General features: G+C 43.1%; 1 protein-coding gene across 10 annotated transcripts in view; it reads left to right on the top strand.

Annotated features, from left to right (window-relative positions):
* The window catches only part of UBR5 (ubiquitin protein ligase E3 component n-recognin 5), a 76,610-nt gene that overhangs the window by 16,818 nt on the left and 40,291 nt on the right, over window positions 1–19,501 (top strand). For all 10 annotated transcript variants that reach the window (XM_073679692.1, XM_073679691.1, XM_073679688.1 and 7 more), the window contains exons 2-5: window positions 14,009–14,053; window positions 16,280–16,361; window positions 16,458–16,534; window positions 19,270–19,389. In XM_073679692.1, coding sequence (XP_073535793.1) covers window positions 14,009–14,053; window positions 16,280–16,361; window positions 16,458–16,534; window positions 19,270–19,389 — 324 coding nt within the window. The remainder of the gene's footprint in view (window positions 1–14,008; window positions 14,054–16,279; window positions 16,362–16,457; window positions 16,535–19,269; window positions 19,390–19,501) is intronic.

Raw genomic sequence — 19,501 nt, 5'->3', positions numbered from 1 at the left:
ATTAGATTTATTAAAGCCTGTCATAGATCCAGACCTATTCCTGTTCCAAGAATGCCTCCTTGGGACCTTAATTTAGTTCTGGAAGCATTAACCAAACCTCCCTTCGAGCCCTTAGAGAAGGTTTCAGAAAAAATCTTAACTTTAAAGACTGCGCTATTGGTGGCCCTGACATCAGCTCTTAGTCAGTGACTTACACGCACTATCCGTTAACCATCCATTCACTCAAGTATGTATGGATAGAGTAATCTTAAGACCAGACCCGGCCTATCTTCCAAAGGTAGTCTCCAAGTTCCATAGGACGCAAGTAATCACTCTCCCTTCCTTCTATCCTAATCCTAGGGATTCTGAGGAATATAAGCTTCACACCTTAGATGTTAGGAGGGTGTTAGTCCAGTATTTGGAAGTGACAAAAGCCTGGAGAAAGAGTGACGCTTTATTTATATCCTTTCAGGGGGCTAGGAAAGGACTTAAGGTTACAAGGGGGACCATAGCTAGATGGGTCAGGGATACTATTACCTTAGCCTACTCTTCTAGCAATCTGCCGGTTCCTGAGAACCTGAAGGCCCATTCCACCAGAGCGGTAGCTGCTTCCTGGGCTGAGAAGGCGGATGTGCCCATCGACATTATATGTAAGGCGGCAACTTGGTCATCCCCCTGCTACATTTTACAAACATTACCGTCTTGACCTTTCCTCTTCTACTGATCTGTCCTTTGGTAGAAGGGTGTTGCAAGCGGTGATCCCTCCCTCTGGTATTTAATCTCTATAAACCTCCCAGGTGGTGCTGTCATGGGAGAAGGGGAAAAGATCCTAGTTACTTACCGGTAACGGGATTTTACAGAGCCCATGACAGCACCCTATTAATTCCCTCCCCTTTATCACTGTGGTGTGCACTTTTTTTAAGGTGTTTAGTACATATGTTGAGGTGGTGGTTATGTATTAACCTGTCTTCGGAGGCCCTCTCATGCTCTGAAACAAAAAACTGATGCGGAGGAGAGGTACCGCCTTTTTATTCAGTAGGTTCCTGTCCTTGGTGGGCGGATACCCTCTCTCAGGTGGTGCTGTCATGGGCTCTGTAAAATCCCGTTACCGGTAAGTAACTAGGATCTTTTCTGAGCGTTTCTGCATCTCTCTGGCAGGAAAAAAACGCATGCGGATTGTACATGCGGTTTCCTGCCAGGGACATGCAGAAATGAAGCGGTCTTCACTTTCATTTCCGCATGCGGGTTGACAAGCGCTTCCCAAGCGATTTTAGCATCACTTGGAAAGTGCTTGTCAACTTCACACTATATAAATCCATGCAACCGGCATGGATTTATATAGTGTGTGAATGTCAAAAAATAAAAAATAAATATATACTTTACCCTCTGATGGCCCCCGGTATCCTGCTTCGCTCGGTCTCTGCTGCCGGCAGTGAAGACTTTAGGACCTTCCGACGTCAGCGTCACGTGACCCGTCACATGACTCTGACGTCAGCGAAGGTCCTTCTTCATTCAACCCCGAAGTGCCGCGAACCAAGCAGGAGCGCTGCGCGGGCTGTCAGAAGGTGAGAATATATATATTTTTTATTTTATTCTTTTTTTTTTAATGGTACCTGGGTCTGGATGAGAGTCCTCTCATCCACACCCGGGTACCATCCGCACATTAGACCGCATGAAAAGCGCATCAACATATACAGTGATGCGGATTCCATGCGGTCTAATGCAAGTCAATGGCGGCAAAAGAGCAGCGTTTCCGCAAAATTAATTGACATGCTGCGGATTTTTGACCACAGCACATGCGGATATCAATTGGGGAACATTGCTGCCCTTCTACCATGCGTTTTTCATGCATTTCCGTGGCGTTTACGCAACTGCAAAAACGCCGCGGAAACGCATTAAATACTTATCGTGTGAACTCAGCCTCAATGTACTAGTGGTTAGGCCCTGTTCTAAACCCCGCTGTAGAAATTCTAGTATCTTCCCAATACGGATCCCATCCTCTGGTTTGAATTCTGAAAAGGACAGGAACTTTCTCCAAGTTCTAGCATAGATGCGGGTAGTAACTGGCTTTCTGCTACATAGAGTGTTTTACTAAATTCGTGGAAAACCCTTTGCTGGTCAACAGTGCCCTTTCATATTCCATGCCGTTAAATGGAGATTTGAGGCTGGAGGATGGGAAACCGGACCCGGAGTGAGAAGGTCCGGAATCTCCGGAAGGACCCAGGGGTCTGATATTGACGTTCTCTGAAGACAAGAGAACCATGGCCTCTTGGGCCAAAAGGGGCATATGAGGATTATTCTTGCTTTGTCTGCCCTGATTTTCCTTAGGACTGATGGAAGCAGGACCATGGGAGGGAATGCATACGCCAAAGGAAACTCCCAGGGAATCATGAAGGCGTCCACTGCCAGGGGCCTTTCTCTGGGGTTTAGAGAACAAAACGTTGCCACCTTCCGATTGTATTTTGTCGCAAACAAGTCCACTGTTGAAGACCCCACATTGCAACAATCTTGGAGAATATCTGAGGGTTCAAGGACCATTCTCCTTCTTTTAGGGAATTGCGGCTGAGAAAATCTGCTCTGACTTTTTCTTTTCCTCTTAGAGGTACAGCAGAAAGGGAGAAAAAATGTTGTTCTGCTATCTGAAGTTTGTCTGCTACTCTCATTAAGTCTTTTGAACGGGTTCCCCCTTGATAATTTATATATGCTACTGTCACTTGATTGAGTGTATGCGGACATCCTGGCCCTGTAAATATACAAGGAACCCATTGAGCGCATGATCAACCGCCAAAAGTTCTTTAACATTCGAGGAAAACTGTACCTAATTGGTTGACTAGGTCCCCTGAATTCAGTTACCTTCAAAATGAGCTCCCCCAACCTGTAGCACTTGCATCCGTAGTCAAGACTGCAGCAGGTTTACTTTCCCAAGGGACTCCCCTAGAAAGATTAGTGTGTACCAACCACCAATGAAGGGATTGTAAGGAGCGAGGGGCCAAGGTGAATTCCTGGTCTAGATGACCATCTAGAATTGAGTTGTTGTATAATATATCCCATTTAAGAGCCCTTGAGTGAAATTGGGACCAATGCACCGCGGTAAAACTTGAGGTCAGGGTCCCCAATAATGACATGGCTTTATGAAGTGACATAGAGGGTCTATCCATACAATGTTTCACTAGGCCCTGGATTTTTGCAGTCTTTTCTTCTGATTAAATGGCATAACTGCCTTTCTGAATCTAAAATGACCCCCAGGAACTGTTGAGCCTTTTGTGGGGTCAACCTAGATTTTTCCCAGATTTAGAAGCCAACCTAGGCCTTCTAGGACAGAAATTGTCACTTGAAGGTGGGCTTCGCATTGTACAAAGGAATTCCCCCCCCCCCCCCCCCCACCCCACTATCAGGAAATCATCAAGGTAAGGAATTATTAAGATGTCTTTCTCTCTTTTATATGGGCTATAACTTCTGTCACTAGTTTGGTAAAAACTCTTGGGGCTATAGCTAACCCAAAGGGAAGGGCGGTATACTGGAAGTGTTTAACTACCCCTCTTATTTCAATGGCCACCCTTAAATACTTTTGATAATCCTTATGAATGGGAACATGGTAATATGCATCTTTAAGATCCAGAACTACCATATAACAGTGGGGAAAAAGTAATTTTATTATTTTTAATGATTCCATTTTAAAGGTATCTATTTTAAGAAGGCTATTTAAGGATCTTAAATTTATGATTGTGCTGAAGCACCCATCTGGTTTGGGGACCAGGAAGAGCGGGGAGTAGAATCCGTGTCCCTCTTCTGTTTTCGGAACCTCAATCAGGATGTTTCTCTTTATTTAGGTCTTGAATCTCCGATACGAGGGCAGACTGCCGCTCTGGGGAGGAACTAGAGGGAATAATCACAAATCTTCTGTAAGGAAGGGCTTTGAACTGAAATTTAAGACCAAATCTAATTAGGCTCAAAATCTAGTTGCTGTGTGAAATTTCACTTACCCCCTGGAATATGCAGTACTGTAGAAGCAGAGGAATCCTTCTTAACCGGTGGAGAATCACGCCGAACAATAGGACCGACCTTCCTGCTTTTTGTGGTGAACCTCCTATTCGAACGATTGGACCCAGACCGGGAACGACGTTGCACCGCCTGTTGTGAGGGCTGCTCTTGTGAGTCTCCCATGTTGAAAAAAAAAACACAGTGGGCTGGGAAGCACCTCTGTATGCTGCCAGTTCCTTTTTATACTGGCCATACCTGGTAACTGTGTGGTGGGTCCCCGGAAGAACCCCCCCCCCCCCAGATGGGCTAATTACTGCCTCCCAGCAGCACTGGCGGGACGCCCTTCGTCAGCGGTGAACAGGCTCCCGCTCCGGTGTCCTCACTTGCTCGCATGGGGTCCCATACTTCCTGGTCTCGCACGCGAACCACACCCACTTCTGGCGGAAGCCACCGGCGCACCGGAAATGTCACAGATCTCCTGCATAGTGTAGCGGGGGAGGGCTGCAGGCGGACCCACACATAGCGGACCATCCACCTCAGCAAGAGGGGATGTCACGATCACCGCAACGCACACGGAGGTGCCCCAATGAGCCCTGCCGTGGCATCTCCAGAAGTTCAGACCCCCCCCCCCCCCCCTGACTAGGGCAGGAACTTCACCACCCCCAGCCCTGTCTATTCCATCTGGGGCAAGAGACCTTTCCTTCTTCTGCAGGTAAGCCTGATAGGTTTCCTGTCCTTGATGGGCGGATCCTCTCTCGTGGTGCTATCATGAGAGTACGAATAAAGCAAGTATTAGGCTTTGCTGCATTTTTGGTGGCAAAAACTGATGCAAAAGAGACAAATGTAGCCTGGCAAAAACTAGGATAGATAGATATAGATATATTTTTTTAACCGTTGCTTCCATGGCTGTGGAGGCGGAGTCCATTTTTGGTAGAGATTGAGTTGGTATAAAATGGACAGACTCCTAACATGTATAATAAATTGGGTACAGTAGTACAATACAGGATGTGCTGCAAAAAAAAATTTCAGAATTTTGAAAAGTTATGAAATGTCTTAAATGTCTGTTCTGTTCTTGATCAAAGGATTTTGGCTTTTAGTTGAGATGAATCTGTGCTGCTCTTTATGTACACGCTGAGTAGTGAGGCAGGGCTGTGGGGTCTGAGTCAGAGAAATTGAGGAGTCTGAGGTTTGGCTTACTGTTCATCACATGTATCTGTGTGACTGGTGTCCTATGCAAGCCTCATCTATGTTCATTTTTAATACTAGGCCACCCCCTCCATGAATTGGTAGGTTTGTGAGTGGCTGTTTGCATCAGTATTTTGCACCTGTGCTGCCCCCACCTTTATCATGGGGAGGGGGTGGGGGGTCTGCTGAATCCTGCTAGTGCATTGGTAATCTGACCTGGTGTTGGTAAGGCTGTTTTTTTTTAAATTTTTTTCTTTGTCCTTTTCTGTGAGCTGGAGGTTTGGCTTACTGGCTTCACAGCCGTGGTTGCTTCTGCTGCCAAGTGAGTAGGTTTTGTCTGTGGGGAAAAAACGTAACATGTGAACATAGCCTAATCCTCTGTTATCAGTTTCCCTATAGACTACAGTATTTAACCCTTTTACAACCCAAGGTGGTTTGCACGTTAATGACCGGGCCAATTTTTACAATTCTGACCACTGTCACTTTATGAGGTAATTACTCTGGAACGCTTCAACGGATCCCCCTGATTCTGAGATTGTTTTTTCGTGACATATTGTACTTCATGATTGTGGTAAAATTTCTTTGATATCACTTGCGTTTATTTGTGAAAAAAATGGAAATTTAGCGAAAATGTTGAAAATTTTGCAATTTTCAAAATTTTAATTTTTATGCCCTTAAATCAGAGAGATGTCACACAAAATAGTTCATAAATAACAACATTTCCCACATGTCTACTTTACATCAGCATAATTTTGGAACCAAATTTTTTTTATTGGGGAGCTAAAAGGGTTAAAAGTTGACCAACGAGTTCTCATTTTTCCAACAAAATTTACAAAAACATTTTTTTAGGAGCCACATTGTATTTAGTCACTTTGAGGGGTCTTTATGACAGAAAATACCCAAAAGTGACACCATTCTAAAAACTGCACCCCTCAAGGTGCTCAAAACCACATTCAAGAACTTTATTAACCCTTCAGGTGCTTCACAGGAATTTTTGGAATGTGAAAGAGAAAAATGAACATTTAACTTTATTCACAAAAATGTTGCTTTAGACCCAATTTTTTTTTTTTATTTTCGCAGGGGTAATGGGAAAAAATGGACCCCAAAATTTGTTGTGCAATTTCTCCTGAGTAAGCAGATACCCCATATGTGAGGAAAAAACACTGTTTGGGCGCACGGCAGGGCTTGGAAGGGAAGGAGCGCCATTTGACTTTTTGAATGTAAAATTTGCTTGAATAATTAGCGGACGCCATGTCGTGTTTGGAGAGCCCCTAATGTGCCTAAACAGTGGAAACCCCCCACAAGTGACCCCATTTTGGAAACTAGACCCCTCAAGGATTTTATCAACTGGTATAGTGAACCTTTTGAACCCAGAGGTACGACACAGAATATGATAACTTATTCAATATAATGACCTAAAGTTGTCACTAGTCTTGAGTGCAAGTGCTCGCTACTTGAGTTTGCATCGGGTGGTCAGGTATGCACCATGTATCACGGGTGCTCAGGTGAAATGCTTGAGTCCCCGCCTGCATGTTTCACGGTAAAGACACCCCAAAAAAACCATGCGGGGATCGCTCGTGCATGGCAGGCAATCCCCGCAAGGTTTTTTTTGGCTGCGAAGCATATGGGGCGGAGACTCGAGCACCCACGATACTCAATGCATACCCGAGCACCCGATGCAAACTCAAGTACCGAGCACTTGTGCTCAACACTAGTCGCCATATTGTCATCTATTATATATTTTTTTTTTTTTTTTTTTTTTTTTACTTTTGAAAAAAAAAACCCCCAATCCCAGCCCTAGCGTTTATTTTTTACGCCGTTCCTCGTGCGGTATAAGTGATTAGACGACTTTATACTTCAGGTTGGTGCGATTACAGCGATACCAGAATCATATGGGGTTTTTATGATTGACAGCTGTCACACACTAAAAGACATATTTTTTAAAATCTAGTTTTTCCATCGCCATATTTTGAGAGCTATAAGTTTTCCATATTTTGGCACAGTCATGTGACGGCTTGTTTTTTGCGGGATGAGTTGACTTTTTTATTGCTGCCATTTTCAGGCACGTGACATTTTTTGATCTTTCTATTCCAGCTTTTGGGAGGCAGAATAAACAAAAACCAACAATTCAGGAATTGTTTTTTTTTTTTTTTTTTTTATTCTACTCCGCTTGTGGTAAAATTGAGGTAGCTTTACTTTTCGGGTCAGTACATTTACAGCGGTACCACATTTAGATCGTTTTTCTGTTTTGGCGCTTTTACACAATAAAAGCTATTTTATAGACAAAATTATTTTTTTGCATCGCTTTATTCTGAGCTATAACTTTTTTTTGATTTTTCGGATGATGGAGCTGTATGGCGGCGTGTTTTTTGCGGGACAAGATGACGTTTTCAGCAGTACCATTTTTATTTATATTCGTCGTTTTGATCGCGTGTTCCATTTTTTTTTTTTTTTTTTTTTTTTTTACCGTGTTCACTGAAGGGGTTAACTAGTGGAACAGTTTTAGGCTGTGTTCACACGATGCGTATTTCATGCGTTGCCGCGGAAACGCATGAAAAACGCATGGTAGAAGGGCAGCAATGTTCCCCAATGGAAATCCGCATGTGCTGTGCCCATGATGCGGATTTTTCCGCAGCGTTAACGCTGCGGTCAAAAATCCGCAGCATGTCAATTAATTTTGCGGAAACGCGGCGATTTCGCCGCCATTGACTTGCATTAGAACGCGCCAATTCCGCAAGACTGCATTTGTACTTGCGTAATTGGTGCGTTCTAATGTGCGGATGGTACCCGGGTGTGGAGGAGAGGAGAGTCTCATCCACACCCAGGTACCATTAAAAAAGCTGTAAAAAAAGAATAAAATAAAAAATAAATGTATTCTTACCTTCTGTCGGCCCGCACAGCGCTCCCGCTTGGTTCCCGGCACTTGCAGTGAGTGGTAGGACCTGCGGTGACGTCAGAGTCATGTGACGGGTCACGTGACGCTGACGTCGGCAGGTCTTTCAATTCAAAGTTGCCGGCGAGGGAGAACAGATTGAGCAGGACAGCGCGGGCCATCGGAGGTAAGTATATACACTCTCTCGGTTCACACTGTATAAATCCATGCTGTTTGCATGGATTTATATAGTGTGACCTAGTTATCAAGCACTTTCCAGGTGATGCTAACATCGCCTGGAAAGCGCTTGTCAATCTGCATGCGGAAACGCATGTGGATCCGCATGTATTCTGCAGGAAAAACGCATGCACAATCTGCATGCGTTTTTTCTGCCAGGGAGATGCAGAAATGATGCAGAAATTTTCTGCTTCATTTCTGCATCGTGTGCACATACCCTTATAGGTAAGGTCGTTACAGACGCGGCGATACCAAATATGTGTACTTTCATTGTTTTTTTTTTCATATTTATTGATGGATACATTATATTTTTATTTTTAGTGGTGTGTGTGTGTGTATATGTATGTGTGTGTGTATATGTATATATATATATATATATATATATATATATATATATATATATATATATATATATATATATATATATATATATATATATATATATATATATATATATATATATATATATATATATATAAAAAACTGTCTAATATTAAAGCTGGCTTTGTTGCAAATATCAACCAATCAATGCTCAGTTTTCACTTGTCTGTTCAAGCGAAAGCTGCACTCTGGTTATGTGCAGCTCAGCCAGTTTTGCTATTAGGTAGTCTTTTATTATTTCCCTCAGTTTTATATTATCTCCCACAATGGGTCGAAAGAAGCTTAAAATGGAAGAGCAATCCCGTGCCTTGACTCTGCTCGAGAAGGGGGATTCAGTGATTGCTGTAGCTAGAGATCTGGGAGTGTCAAGAGAAGCAATTTTCAACTGAAGCGGTTGGCGGCATCATTGCGTCCTGGGATGGTACCGCAGAGGAAGTCAGGCTCTGGCGCACCTAAGAAGACTTCACCAAGGACTGATAAGCTTCTGGAGCGTGAAGTGATGTCACATCCTTCTATAACTGCCGTTGAAATAAAAAAAAAAAAGTACCCTATACTCCTCCAGAACATCACAACTAGGACAATTCGTCACCGCCTGCAAAAGGACCTGGGTCTACCAAGTTGCCGTGCCGCAAAGAAGCCCCTGCTCACAGCAGCAATGAAGAAGAAAAGGCTGGCCTTTTGTAAGAAATATCAAGATTGGACATCTGAAGAGTGGAAGAAAGTGATGTTTAGTGATGAGAGCACTTTCAGGCTGGTCAGGGGAGGCTCAAAGGTTGTGCGTCGTCCGAGTACAGTGTCACATTATGACCCAAAATATACAGTTAAGACTGTTAAACACCCTGACAGTGTGATGGTGTGGGGTGCATTCAGTGTAAGCATGGGCAGTGCAGGTTTTAACTTCCTTCCCAAGATTATAACTATGAAAGCAAGCAATTATATTACTGTTTTGGAAGAACACATGCTTACTTTTTGGGTCATACATCAGTGTGATTACTTTATGCATGATGGAGCCCCTGTCCACAAAGCCAAGGCCGTGAGAAAGTTTCTCAGTGACCATAACCTTAACATTTTAGAGTGGCCAGGTAATTCCCCTGACCTTAACCCCATAGAAAATGCCTGGAATTTAATGAAAAACAAGGTTCAAGAGACACGACCCAGCAACATCAACAATCTAAAGGAGGTGCTGAAGACACTGTGGGTAAACATGGACTCCACATACTTAGCCAGCCTTGCGGAGTCCATGCCTAAACGACTGCAGATGGTGATAAAATGTAAGGGTGACATGACAAAATACTAATTGTAATAACCGCACAGCCTGTGTGCGCGATCGCGATGACTTACTAATATGGGTCAGGCTCTTAAAGCCCAGGGCACAGACGCGTATTAGTACGTCATGGGCTTTAAATGGATTATTATTATTTATATATTTTTTTCTCTATCCATCCAAAAGATCCTTTATGGCTCTTCTGCTCCCATTCAAATGAATGTGGCCTGTTAGGAAGCACTTTACTATTGATCTCCCTGCAGAATTCACATTTTCCAATGCACACTTTGCTGTGACTTTTATTGCAGCAATTTACTCCTAAGTAGACTTATAAGCTATTAATGACCCTTATAGGGTTATTAGCATCTTTAGCAGTTATCACCTATCCATAGATCAGACCCCAGTGATGAAGAATTTCCATGTTTCTGCTTCAATATAGAAACCTCTTACATGTAACCTGTTTGATAGGTGTCTGATGCTCGATCTGCTCACGTAGCGGGTGTATCTTATTCTCCTTGGTGCCTGCTCCTCTCGCTCTGCAGGAAGCACTGACATGATTTGCATTGTATGTTGGGATTTGCAGTTTGGATCTTACAGTTTTGGACTTGGCATATGATTTGATCTCTCTCATGCGGCTAGTCTGCAGATCTGCTCTGCCATCGTGCTGCTCTGATCATTAGTGGGGTTTGTTTTGGCTGCCACAGTATGTGTTGGCAGATATTTCTGTAACTGGCTGCTTTATCCGTTATCTGGCATCCTTACAGTGCGTTTTCGGGTGATGTCACTTGTATTGTTTTGGATGAACATTTTTCTTTCTCTACACAGTATAGGTTGAAATGGATAGTCCTGATCAAATTCCTCATGTTGAACTGGATACAGGATATCTGTGGAATAAAGTTGTTTTTTTTTTTTTTTTTTTTTTTTCAATTTCACCTGTTGCGGAGGCATTAGCAATCAAAGTATTTGGCACCTAATAAGTTTACACCCACTTGGACTTAACTAGAGTTGGCAAAGTGTTTGGCAACTAATTAGTTAATATCTCAGCATTGGAGAGGCATTTTTTTATTCCACTCTGCAGCCACTATTAACGTACATCTTGTGTCCATGAAAACTTCTTTAAACTGTAGGATAAAGCTGTGTATACAGTTTCTGCATTTAGCTGAACATGTACACGGACAAAAGCTGCCCACGTATACCCCTTAACGTGACAGGTTCCCCTTAAAGTATCTGATCTGCAGACAGGAAGGTATAGAGCAGGAGAAGCTAAGATTGATTTACATTTTTGTGGGAAAAGTTTCCATATAATTTACTTTTTCAATTAAATCACTTTTTATGTTTGTATACATACGAGTCCGGTGGGCGGTCCTAGTCAGGGAAGACTGCCAATCACTTGTAGGCACCACACACGACTCCTATACAAACTGCAGGGATTTCAATTAATTCTAAGTTATACTTTAACCTTTTCCAACAAATCTATATACAGTTGAAACCAGAAGTTTACATACACTATATAAAAAGACACAACAGCATGTCTTTCTATTACTGCAAAGTCAAAAGTTTACATACATTTCCTTAGTATTTGGTACCATTGCCATTAAACTGAATGACTTTGGTCAAATGTTTGGGATATCCTTCCACAAGCTTCTCACAATAGTTGGTCGGAATTTGGGCCCATTCCTCCTGACAAAACTGGTGTAACTGATCCAGGTTTGTAGGTCGCTTTGCTCGCACCTGGCTTTTTAGCTTTGCCCATAAATTTTCAATAGCATTGAGATCAGGGCTTTGTGATGGCCACTCCAAAACATTGACTTTGTTATCCTTAAGCCACTTTGCCAAAATGGTAACATTATGCTTCGGGTCATTGTCCCTTTGGAAGACCCATTTCTGTCCCAGTTTTAACTTCCTGGCTGATGTTGCTTCAGTATTGCCACATAATCTTCTTTTCTCATGATGCCATCTATTTTGTGAAGTGCACCAGTCCCTCCTGCAGCAAAACATGATGCTGCCACCCCCGTGTTTCACTGTTGGGATGGTGTTTTTAGGCTTCCAAGCTTCTCCCTTTTTCCTCCAAACGTAACAATCGTAATTATGCCCAAAATGTTCAAATTTAGTTTCTTCAGACCACAGGACATGTCTTCAAAAATTAAGGTATTTGTTCCTGTGTGCATTTGCAAGTATTAATCTGGCTTTTTATGTTTCTTTTGGAGTAATGGCTTCTTCCTGGCAGAGTGGCCTTTCAGACCATGCTGATACAGGACTCGTTTCACTGTGGATATTGACACAATCTTACCAGCTTCCGCCATAATCTTCACAAGGTCTTTTGCTTTTGTCCTTGGATTGATAATGCAGATGTCAAACCAAAGCACGTTAATCTCTGGGACACAGAACCCGTCTTTCCTGAGCGGTATGATGGCTGGACATTCCCATCTGGTTTGTACTCGAGTATAATTGTTTGTACAGATGAATGAGGCATATTCGGGTATCTTGAAATTGTAATCAAGGATGAGCCAGACTTGTGCAAGTCCACAATTCTCTTCCTGATATCTTAAGACTTTCCCATGATGCTACACTCAAGAAGCAGTGTTTCAGGTACGCATTAAAATGCGTCCACAGGTGTCTGTAATTAACTCAGATGTTGCCAAAAAACCTGTGTCTCTCTCATTATTCTGATTTCATGTCAGATATTGAGAAAAACATGTATGTATCTTTTTATATAGTGTATGCAAACTTCTGTTTTCAACTGTAGATGTATATAATTTTTGGCTGCTTCTTTATACCGTGCTGTCCACAGATCAGACTTTATATAAGCTATGAAAACATGACCCCTCATGTGCAGTCACTATTCCTATAAAGAAGGGCCTATGACTTATTCAAAAATAAGTTCCTTGTAAAAAAAAAAAAAATTAAATAAAAACAAACTAACAAAAAAACCCCTTAGTTCCCCTGATTTTGCCACTCTTCTGTGTTTTTGCGATGCCTTCCTCCGTTGCAGAAATTTTCACAGCCCGGTGCTGTCTTGAGACTGGGATCAGTCTCAAGACGGTCAGGAATATTAATAAGTCTGTTAACAATTTTTGAGCAAGTGACTGGTCTTCTCGAAGCGTGAATGCGAAGTGCGCAGATTTGTTTGGGCGATACAGTACCAATAAATTAGATGAGATCCCAAAAATCTTGATGGTAGGAAGGCTAACCAGAGAAACTTGTCTCTTTTGGTAAAATGATTAAATGTAATAGAATGATATACAAAGATATTCTGCTAGATACCCGGCGGTTGCTTCCTGACTGATAGCTCGCTAGTCACATGTCGTATACGGACAACCTGGTAGGCTCCTGACTGCAGGAGGGAGAATGTGATGTTATTCAGCATCTGATCCTTTTAACTTGAATCTGACTAACGACACAGTCAGACGGATGTATAACACGGCCGACGATGGCTTCATCGTGCACCTCTCCTGACTGGAGCGTGACAGCGTCATGTATTTCTATGCAGTTGTCACACTTGGGTCAGTAGAGGTGCCGGCCAGTCCTTGCACTGCGACGCGATCGTCAGCCATGTTTTATGTCTCTGACTGCGCCCTTAGGCTGCATTTGTCCAGTATTGTCCACCTGATGGTCTCATAGATCTATACACATCTGTTTGAAGACTGGGCTTTTCCTATTCTCATCAGTTTTGCTGATCAGACTTGTCGATTAATGGAAAGCTGATTTTTCCCCAATTAACTTTAAGAGAAAATGGCTAAATGTCCAGACGGTCTACCTGCTTAAGTTTTTGAAAGCAGATGAGGAAGAAAAGGATACAACGCGAATGCCAAACGGATGATGCATGAAAAGAAAACAATCCGTGTTACTGGGCTGTAAAAAGTACATGTGTGAATATAAACATTGGGCTGATGTCAGTAGAGCCTGCCAATATTGACTTGTTCAGCCAACAGTCTGTGTATGTGGGTGGTGGCCAACTAATGGTGGGGGGAGGTGTTGATTCTGCACTGATTTAAAAGATGGCTAAATTTAGAGCAAGCTGTTTTTTTTTAAAAAGTGTTAAAATAAAATTATGCATATTTGTTCCCCTCCTTATACTGCAGAAAACTGATTTTTATTTTTTTTAAAAGGTTAAGAGAAGTTTCTGAAAAACTGAATAAATACAACTTAAGCAGGTAAGTGTGTGTGTGTGTGTATATAGACTGATGCCAAGCAGGACATTCACTTCTAATTATGGCAAATGATTGAGTTGTCACTAGTCGCAGGTATCAGAAGAGTAGGGGTCCCAAGACAGTGAGGGGGTGAGATGTGCATGTGGGACCCCCTGTGTGCTTGTTGAGATTCGGGATTTGTTAGAGGATGAGGAAACTGCTAGGAGCAGCACAGACAGACGCTTGCTGTTGGAGGACCCAAGTTCGGCGTGTTGTGTTTAAACTTCTTTCTCTAGAGATGACCCCGCCAGATCGTCTCATAAAGTCCATAAATGTGCACTCGACCCATCTCCATACCCATGCACAGGGCTGTGGGCTAGCGGCTATATACAAGGTGTGACCAGCCGTACTCCCATTGTCACTGTGCCAGGTTAGATTAGAAAACGATTTAGTTTACAAGGATCAGTCCTTGTGGAGAAACTGGCTCTTTAAATACAATGTTTAATTAAATATACACTGCTCAAAAAAATAAAGGGAACACTCAAATAACACATCCTAGATCTGAATGAATGAAATATTCTCATTGAATACTTTGTTCTGTACAACGTTGAATGTGCTGACAACAAAATCGCACAAAAAACATCAATGGAAATCAAATTTATTAACCAATGGAGGCCTGGATTTGGAGACACCCCCAAAATTAAAGTGGAAAAACACACTACAGGCTGATCCAACTTTGATGTAATGTCCTTAAAACAAGTCAAAATGAGGCTCAGTATTGTGTGTGGCCTCCACGTGCCTGTATGACCTCCCTACAACGCCTGGGCATGTTCCTGATGAGGTTGCGGATGGTCTCCTGTGGCCTCTCCTCCAGGATGGCACATCAATGCGAGCTGTGGCAAGAAGGTTTGCTGTCTGTCAGCGTAGTGTCCAGAGGCTGGAGGCGCTACCAGGAGACAGGCCAGTACACCAAGAGATGTGGAGGGGGGCCGTAGGAGGGCAACAACCCAGCAGCAGGACTGCTACCTCTGCCTTTCTGCAAGGAGGAACAGGAGGAGCACTGCCAGAGCCCTGCAAAATGACCTCCAGCAGGCCACAAATGTGCATGTGTCTGCACAAGCGGTTACAGACAGACTCCATGAAGGTGGTTTGAGGGCCCGACATCCACAGATGGGAGTTGTGCTCACAGCCCTACACCGTGCAGGACGCTTGGCATTGGCCACAGAACACCAGGATTGGCGAAGTCTCCACTGGCGCCCTGTGCTCTTCACAGATGAAAGCAGGTTCATACTGAGCACATGTGACAGTCTGGAGACGCCGTGGAGAGCGATCTGCTGCCTGCAACATCCTTCAGCATGACCGGTTTGGCAGTGGGTCAGTAATGGTGTGGGGTGGCATTTCTTTGGAGGGCTGCACAGCCCTCCCATGTGCTCGCCAGAGGTAGCCTGACTGCCATTAGGTACCGAGGTGAGATCCTCAGACCCCTTGTGAGACCATATGCTGGTGCGGTTGGCCCTGGGTTCCTCCTAATGCAGGACAATGCCAGACCTCATGTGGCTGGAGTGTCAGCAGTTCCTGCAAGATGAAGGCATTGAAGCTATGGACTGGTCCGCCCCTTCCCCAGACCTGAATCCGATTGAGCACATCTGTGACATCATGTCTCGCTCCATCCACCAATGAGACCACAGACTGTCCAGGAGTTGGCGGATGCTTTAGTCCAGGTCTGGGAGGAGATCCCACAGGAGACCATCCGCAACCTCATCAGGAGCATGCCCAGGCGTTGTAGGGAGGTCATACAGTCACGTGGAGGCCACACAAAATACTGAGCCTCATTTTGACTTGTTTTAAGGACATTACATCAAGGTTGGATCAGCCTGTAGTGTGTTTTTCCACTTTAATTTTGTGGATGACTCCAAATCCAGGCCTCCATTGGTTAATACATTTGATTTCCATTGATGATTTTTGTGTGATTTTGTTGTCAGCACATTCAACTTTGTACAGAACAAAGTATTCAATGAGAATATTTCATTCATTCAGATCTAGGATGTGTTTATTTGAGTGTTCCCTTTATTTTTTTGAGCAGTGTATTTACCCACTTTAAGAGCAGTTGAACCCTGATCACAGGACATTATTTGACGTCTTTATTACTAGATTATTATTATTTTTTTTTTTTTGAATATGCATGAAACAGAAGGATTAAACTTGCACTTTATGATCAATTTAATGCAATTTGGCTTGTTTTCTGCACAGCCACCCTCCTCTGAATGTACTGGAACAGACGACTATAAAGCAATGTGTGGTCGGACCGAACCACGCTGCTTTCCTCCTGGAGGTACTCTTGTAGCACTGCATTTCCACCTCCTAATATGATTGAATGCAGCTGACGTTTCTCTCTAATGACTTTTAATAATCCTATGTTTCTCATTAGGATGGCAGAATCTGCAGAATTGGCTTTTTAGTCCAACCAGACAGACTGGAATTGAGTAAACCGGAAAACAATGATGGGTAAGACGGCTTTTTTGTTTTTTTTCATCTGTAATAAACTAGATCAGACCAGATTGTATATGTATATGATTATAAAAATATTTTGCAAGTATCTTTGCACAGCATTTCCAAGCTGACATCTATGGGAGAAGGAGGAGCTGAGTAGATTGATATATGTTTTGTGGAAAAAGCGTCGTTAAGCACTTTATTAACGGCAATGGCTGCTTTCTATGTTGAGGATTCCCCCACACATGCGTAAGCCATACACCCTATGGTGTCGAAGCCAAGTGGTACAGGAATTGTCAGAAAATGGTGCATAATTTTTTTTTCTTATTTTAGTAATATATCAAACAAATATTCAACCTTGGTATCGCAAAATTCCTACTGACTTGAAATATCACGTTGCCAGACCTTCTTCACTACACGATAAACACAAAACCGATTAACTATAAAGTGGATTTTTTTCCCTTAGCCATTTCAACAAACTTGTGTTTTTTTTGTATTATTTTTATTTTCCAACACATTATATGGAAATGAATGGGATTGGTCAAAATTATAACTTTTGCTGCAAAAAATCCCCCAAACTGACAGATGGGGGGGGGGGGGAAACAAACAAAAAAACCTAAAGAGCAAAAACTTGCTACAGGGTTTAAAGGGTTAATCGGCCGTTTTGCAATGATTATGGATAGAGAAATGAGCTGTCCGTGCACAGGGCATTCTCATTGCTTCTCACCTGACCACTGCTGATTCTGACTTTCATTAATCTGAGAGGTCATTTGAGTTTAAACCTGGATTGTTGCTGGGCTGAAAACCAGGGCAGGGTAAAGCAGCTTGGCAGAGGTCTTTACTTAGCCTTTCCCTATATTAGCCTGTTACTACATCTTTCTAAAATGTTGGTAGAGACCCTCTAAGGCATACATGTCAAACTCTGGCCCATGGGCCAAATCTGGCCTGTGACGCCAGAACCACCACCCCTATATGGGGCTCATTATGCTGTATAGAGTACTATGTGGGGCCCATTATACTGTATACTAGTTGGCTCACGACTTTGTCCAACTTTTTCATTTTGGCGCTCTGTGTGTTTGCGTTTGACATCCCTGCTCTAAGGGGAGACTGAACAATATGGTCCTATGGCAGTGTCGGCTCTTTAGTACGGGCTCCTGTAGCTCACATTGAGTATCTCCTTAAGGGGATCGGTCACCTTGTATTTGCTGCCCTATGTGAGAGCAGCATGATGTAGGAGCAGAGACAATGATTCCAGGAATGTCCCTGGGCTGCTTACTGCAGTTTTGATAATCCCTGTAATGACCCATCTGCAGCAGATCTTCATACACTGCAATACTGTCTGTCCATTGTTGATCGTCAAAGAAAACCTTTCTCAAAATGTTTCATGCTGAACTGGGCACCCAATGTAATAATCACTTCAGAGCGGAATAAAATGTCTCCCCCCCCCCCCCCCCCCCCTCCCCCTTCTGACGTCTATTGTAAACTATTAACAGCTAATTCGTTAACTCTAACACCCACTTGGATTTAGCAAAATTTTTTTACTGGGGGTGTGTACTGTTTTTCTCCCTGTATGAGTTTTCCAATCATAAGTAGGCCACAACACAGCAGGAGAAAACACAGCCCCACCTTACCTTAGCTTACTCAATGTGTGAGATGTAATGATTCATCTCTGGTCTAACCTCCTGCATGATTAGAAAGTGATGATTGCACCTTTTTGGATAGGGTTCCTGTGGGTGTGGTGGCAGCACAGCTGAGGTTAGCTGTGTCACATTACAAATAACTCTGCTCTCATAGCACTGTCAGCTCTGCTGTACTGCCCCTCCCCCACACTGCCTGTCCAGACGACATAAGTCACACTTGTGGTCAAAGCAACTTTTTTGCACAACTGACGTGAGTCTGATTATTAGCACTGATCCAGGCAGCAAAACCTACAAAAGACAAAAATATATCTCATACCCTACCATCATTATATATAAATGTAAAGCAAAGTTGCATAATAAATATAGGGTACTTAGTGAACTATTTTTGATCAAAAAAAGTATACAAGCCGTCCCACCAGCGGCAAGGTGACCCTAAATTGGGGCGGTACCTATACTGTCTATATTAAAAACCTTACTGTATATCAAAGTTGAAGTAATGCATATAAAAGGGTAGACAAATAGGACCGGGTCCCAACTCCAGACCACCTAGGCAGGCAGTGTGGGAAAGGGCAGTACAGCAGAGCTGACAGTGCTATGAGAGGAGGAGAGCTGCAATAGTCTTGATTTGCTTACGTAATGATCCATGGTAGCATCTTCATGATATCAGAATAAAAGCCTTTCAATGCACATGTATGGAGCGTGCCACAGTGACCTAAACACGCATACGTGCAGAATGGTATGCATGTGGCCATGGAGCTCACACTTGGGCATCACAATCGGTCATTATTTCTGAGACGTCAAATCCTACCATACACTGCTGGAAATGTACAAAAAATTAATCTTTACAAATATTACACTGTGTAATTGTGTTTAAAGCTTTAATAAGCCACCTGCGTTGTGTGGTCACTGAATTGCAGTGTTAAAATGTGCCATGTGGGGAGCGATCCTCCCTGCAAGATCCCAAGGGTGTTGCTTAGGCTTGTACATTGCCAGACCAAGTCCTGGAGCATTTCTTTATTCCTGGGGTTCTAGGCTTTTACTTGACGTCCCAGTTGGTGGTGGTTTCTTTACTTCTTTTTGACTGATGTGTCCTCTTTTTTTTGTTTTCAGTTCAAAGCTGAACAGTGGCTCAGGGGCAGGAAGGACATCCAGGCCAGGCCGGACGAGTGACTCTCCCTGGTTTTTGTCTGGCTCTGAGACTCTGGGCAGACTGGCAGGCAACACCCTTGGGTAAGTTGTAATAGGGCTAAGGCTGAAAAATATCTATATTCTTCTTTTTTTTCCCCTTCTCATGGAAGTTGCATATGTATTTTCAATGTACGTAGGAGGAACTGCAACCACT

This window comes from Phyllobates terribilis, unplaced genomic scaffold, assembly GCF_046119375.1.
Source record: "Phyllobates terribilis strain yellow unplaced genomic scaffold, ASM4611937v1 Scaffold_4__5_contigs__length_816908805, whole genome shotgun sequence".
Taxonomy (NCBI): Eukaryota; Metazoa; Chordata; class Amphibia; order Anura; family Dendrobatidae; genus Phyllobates; species Phyllobates terribilis.
This window is presented reverse-complemented; position numbering and strand designations above follow the sequence as displayed.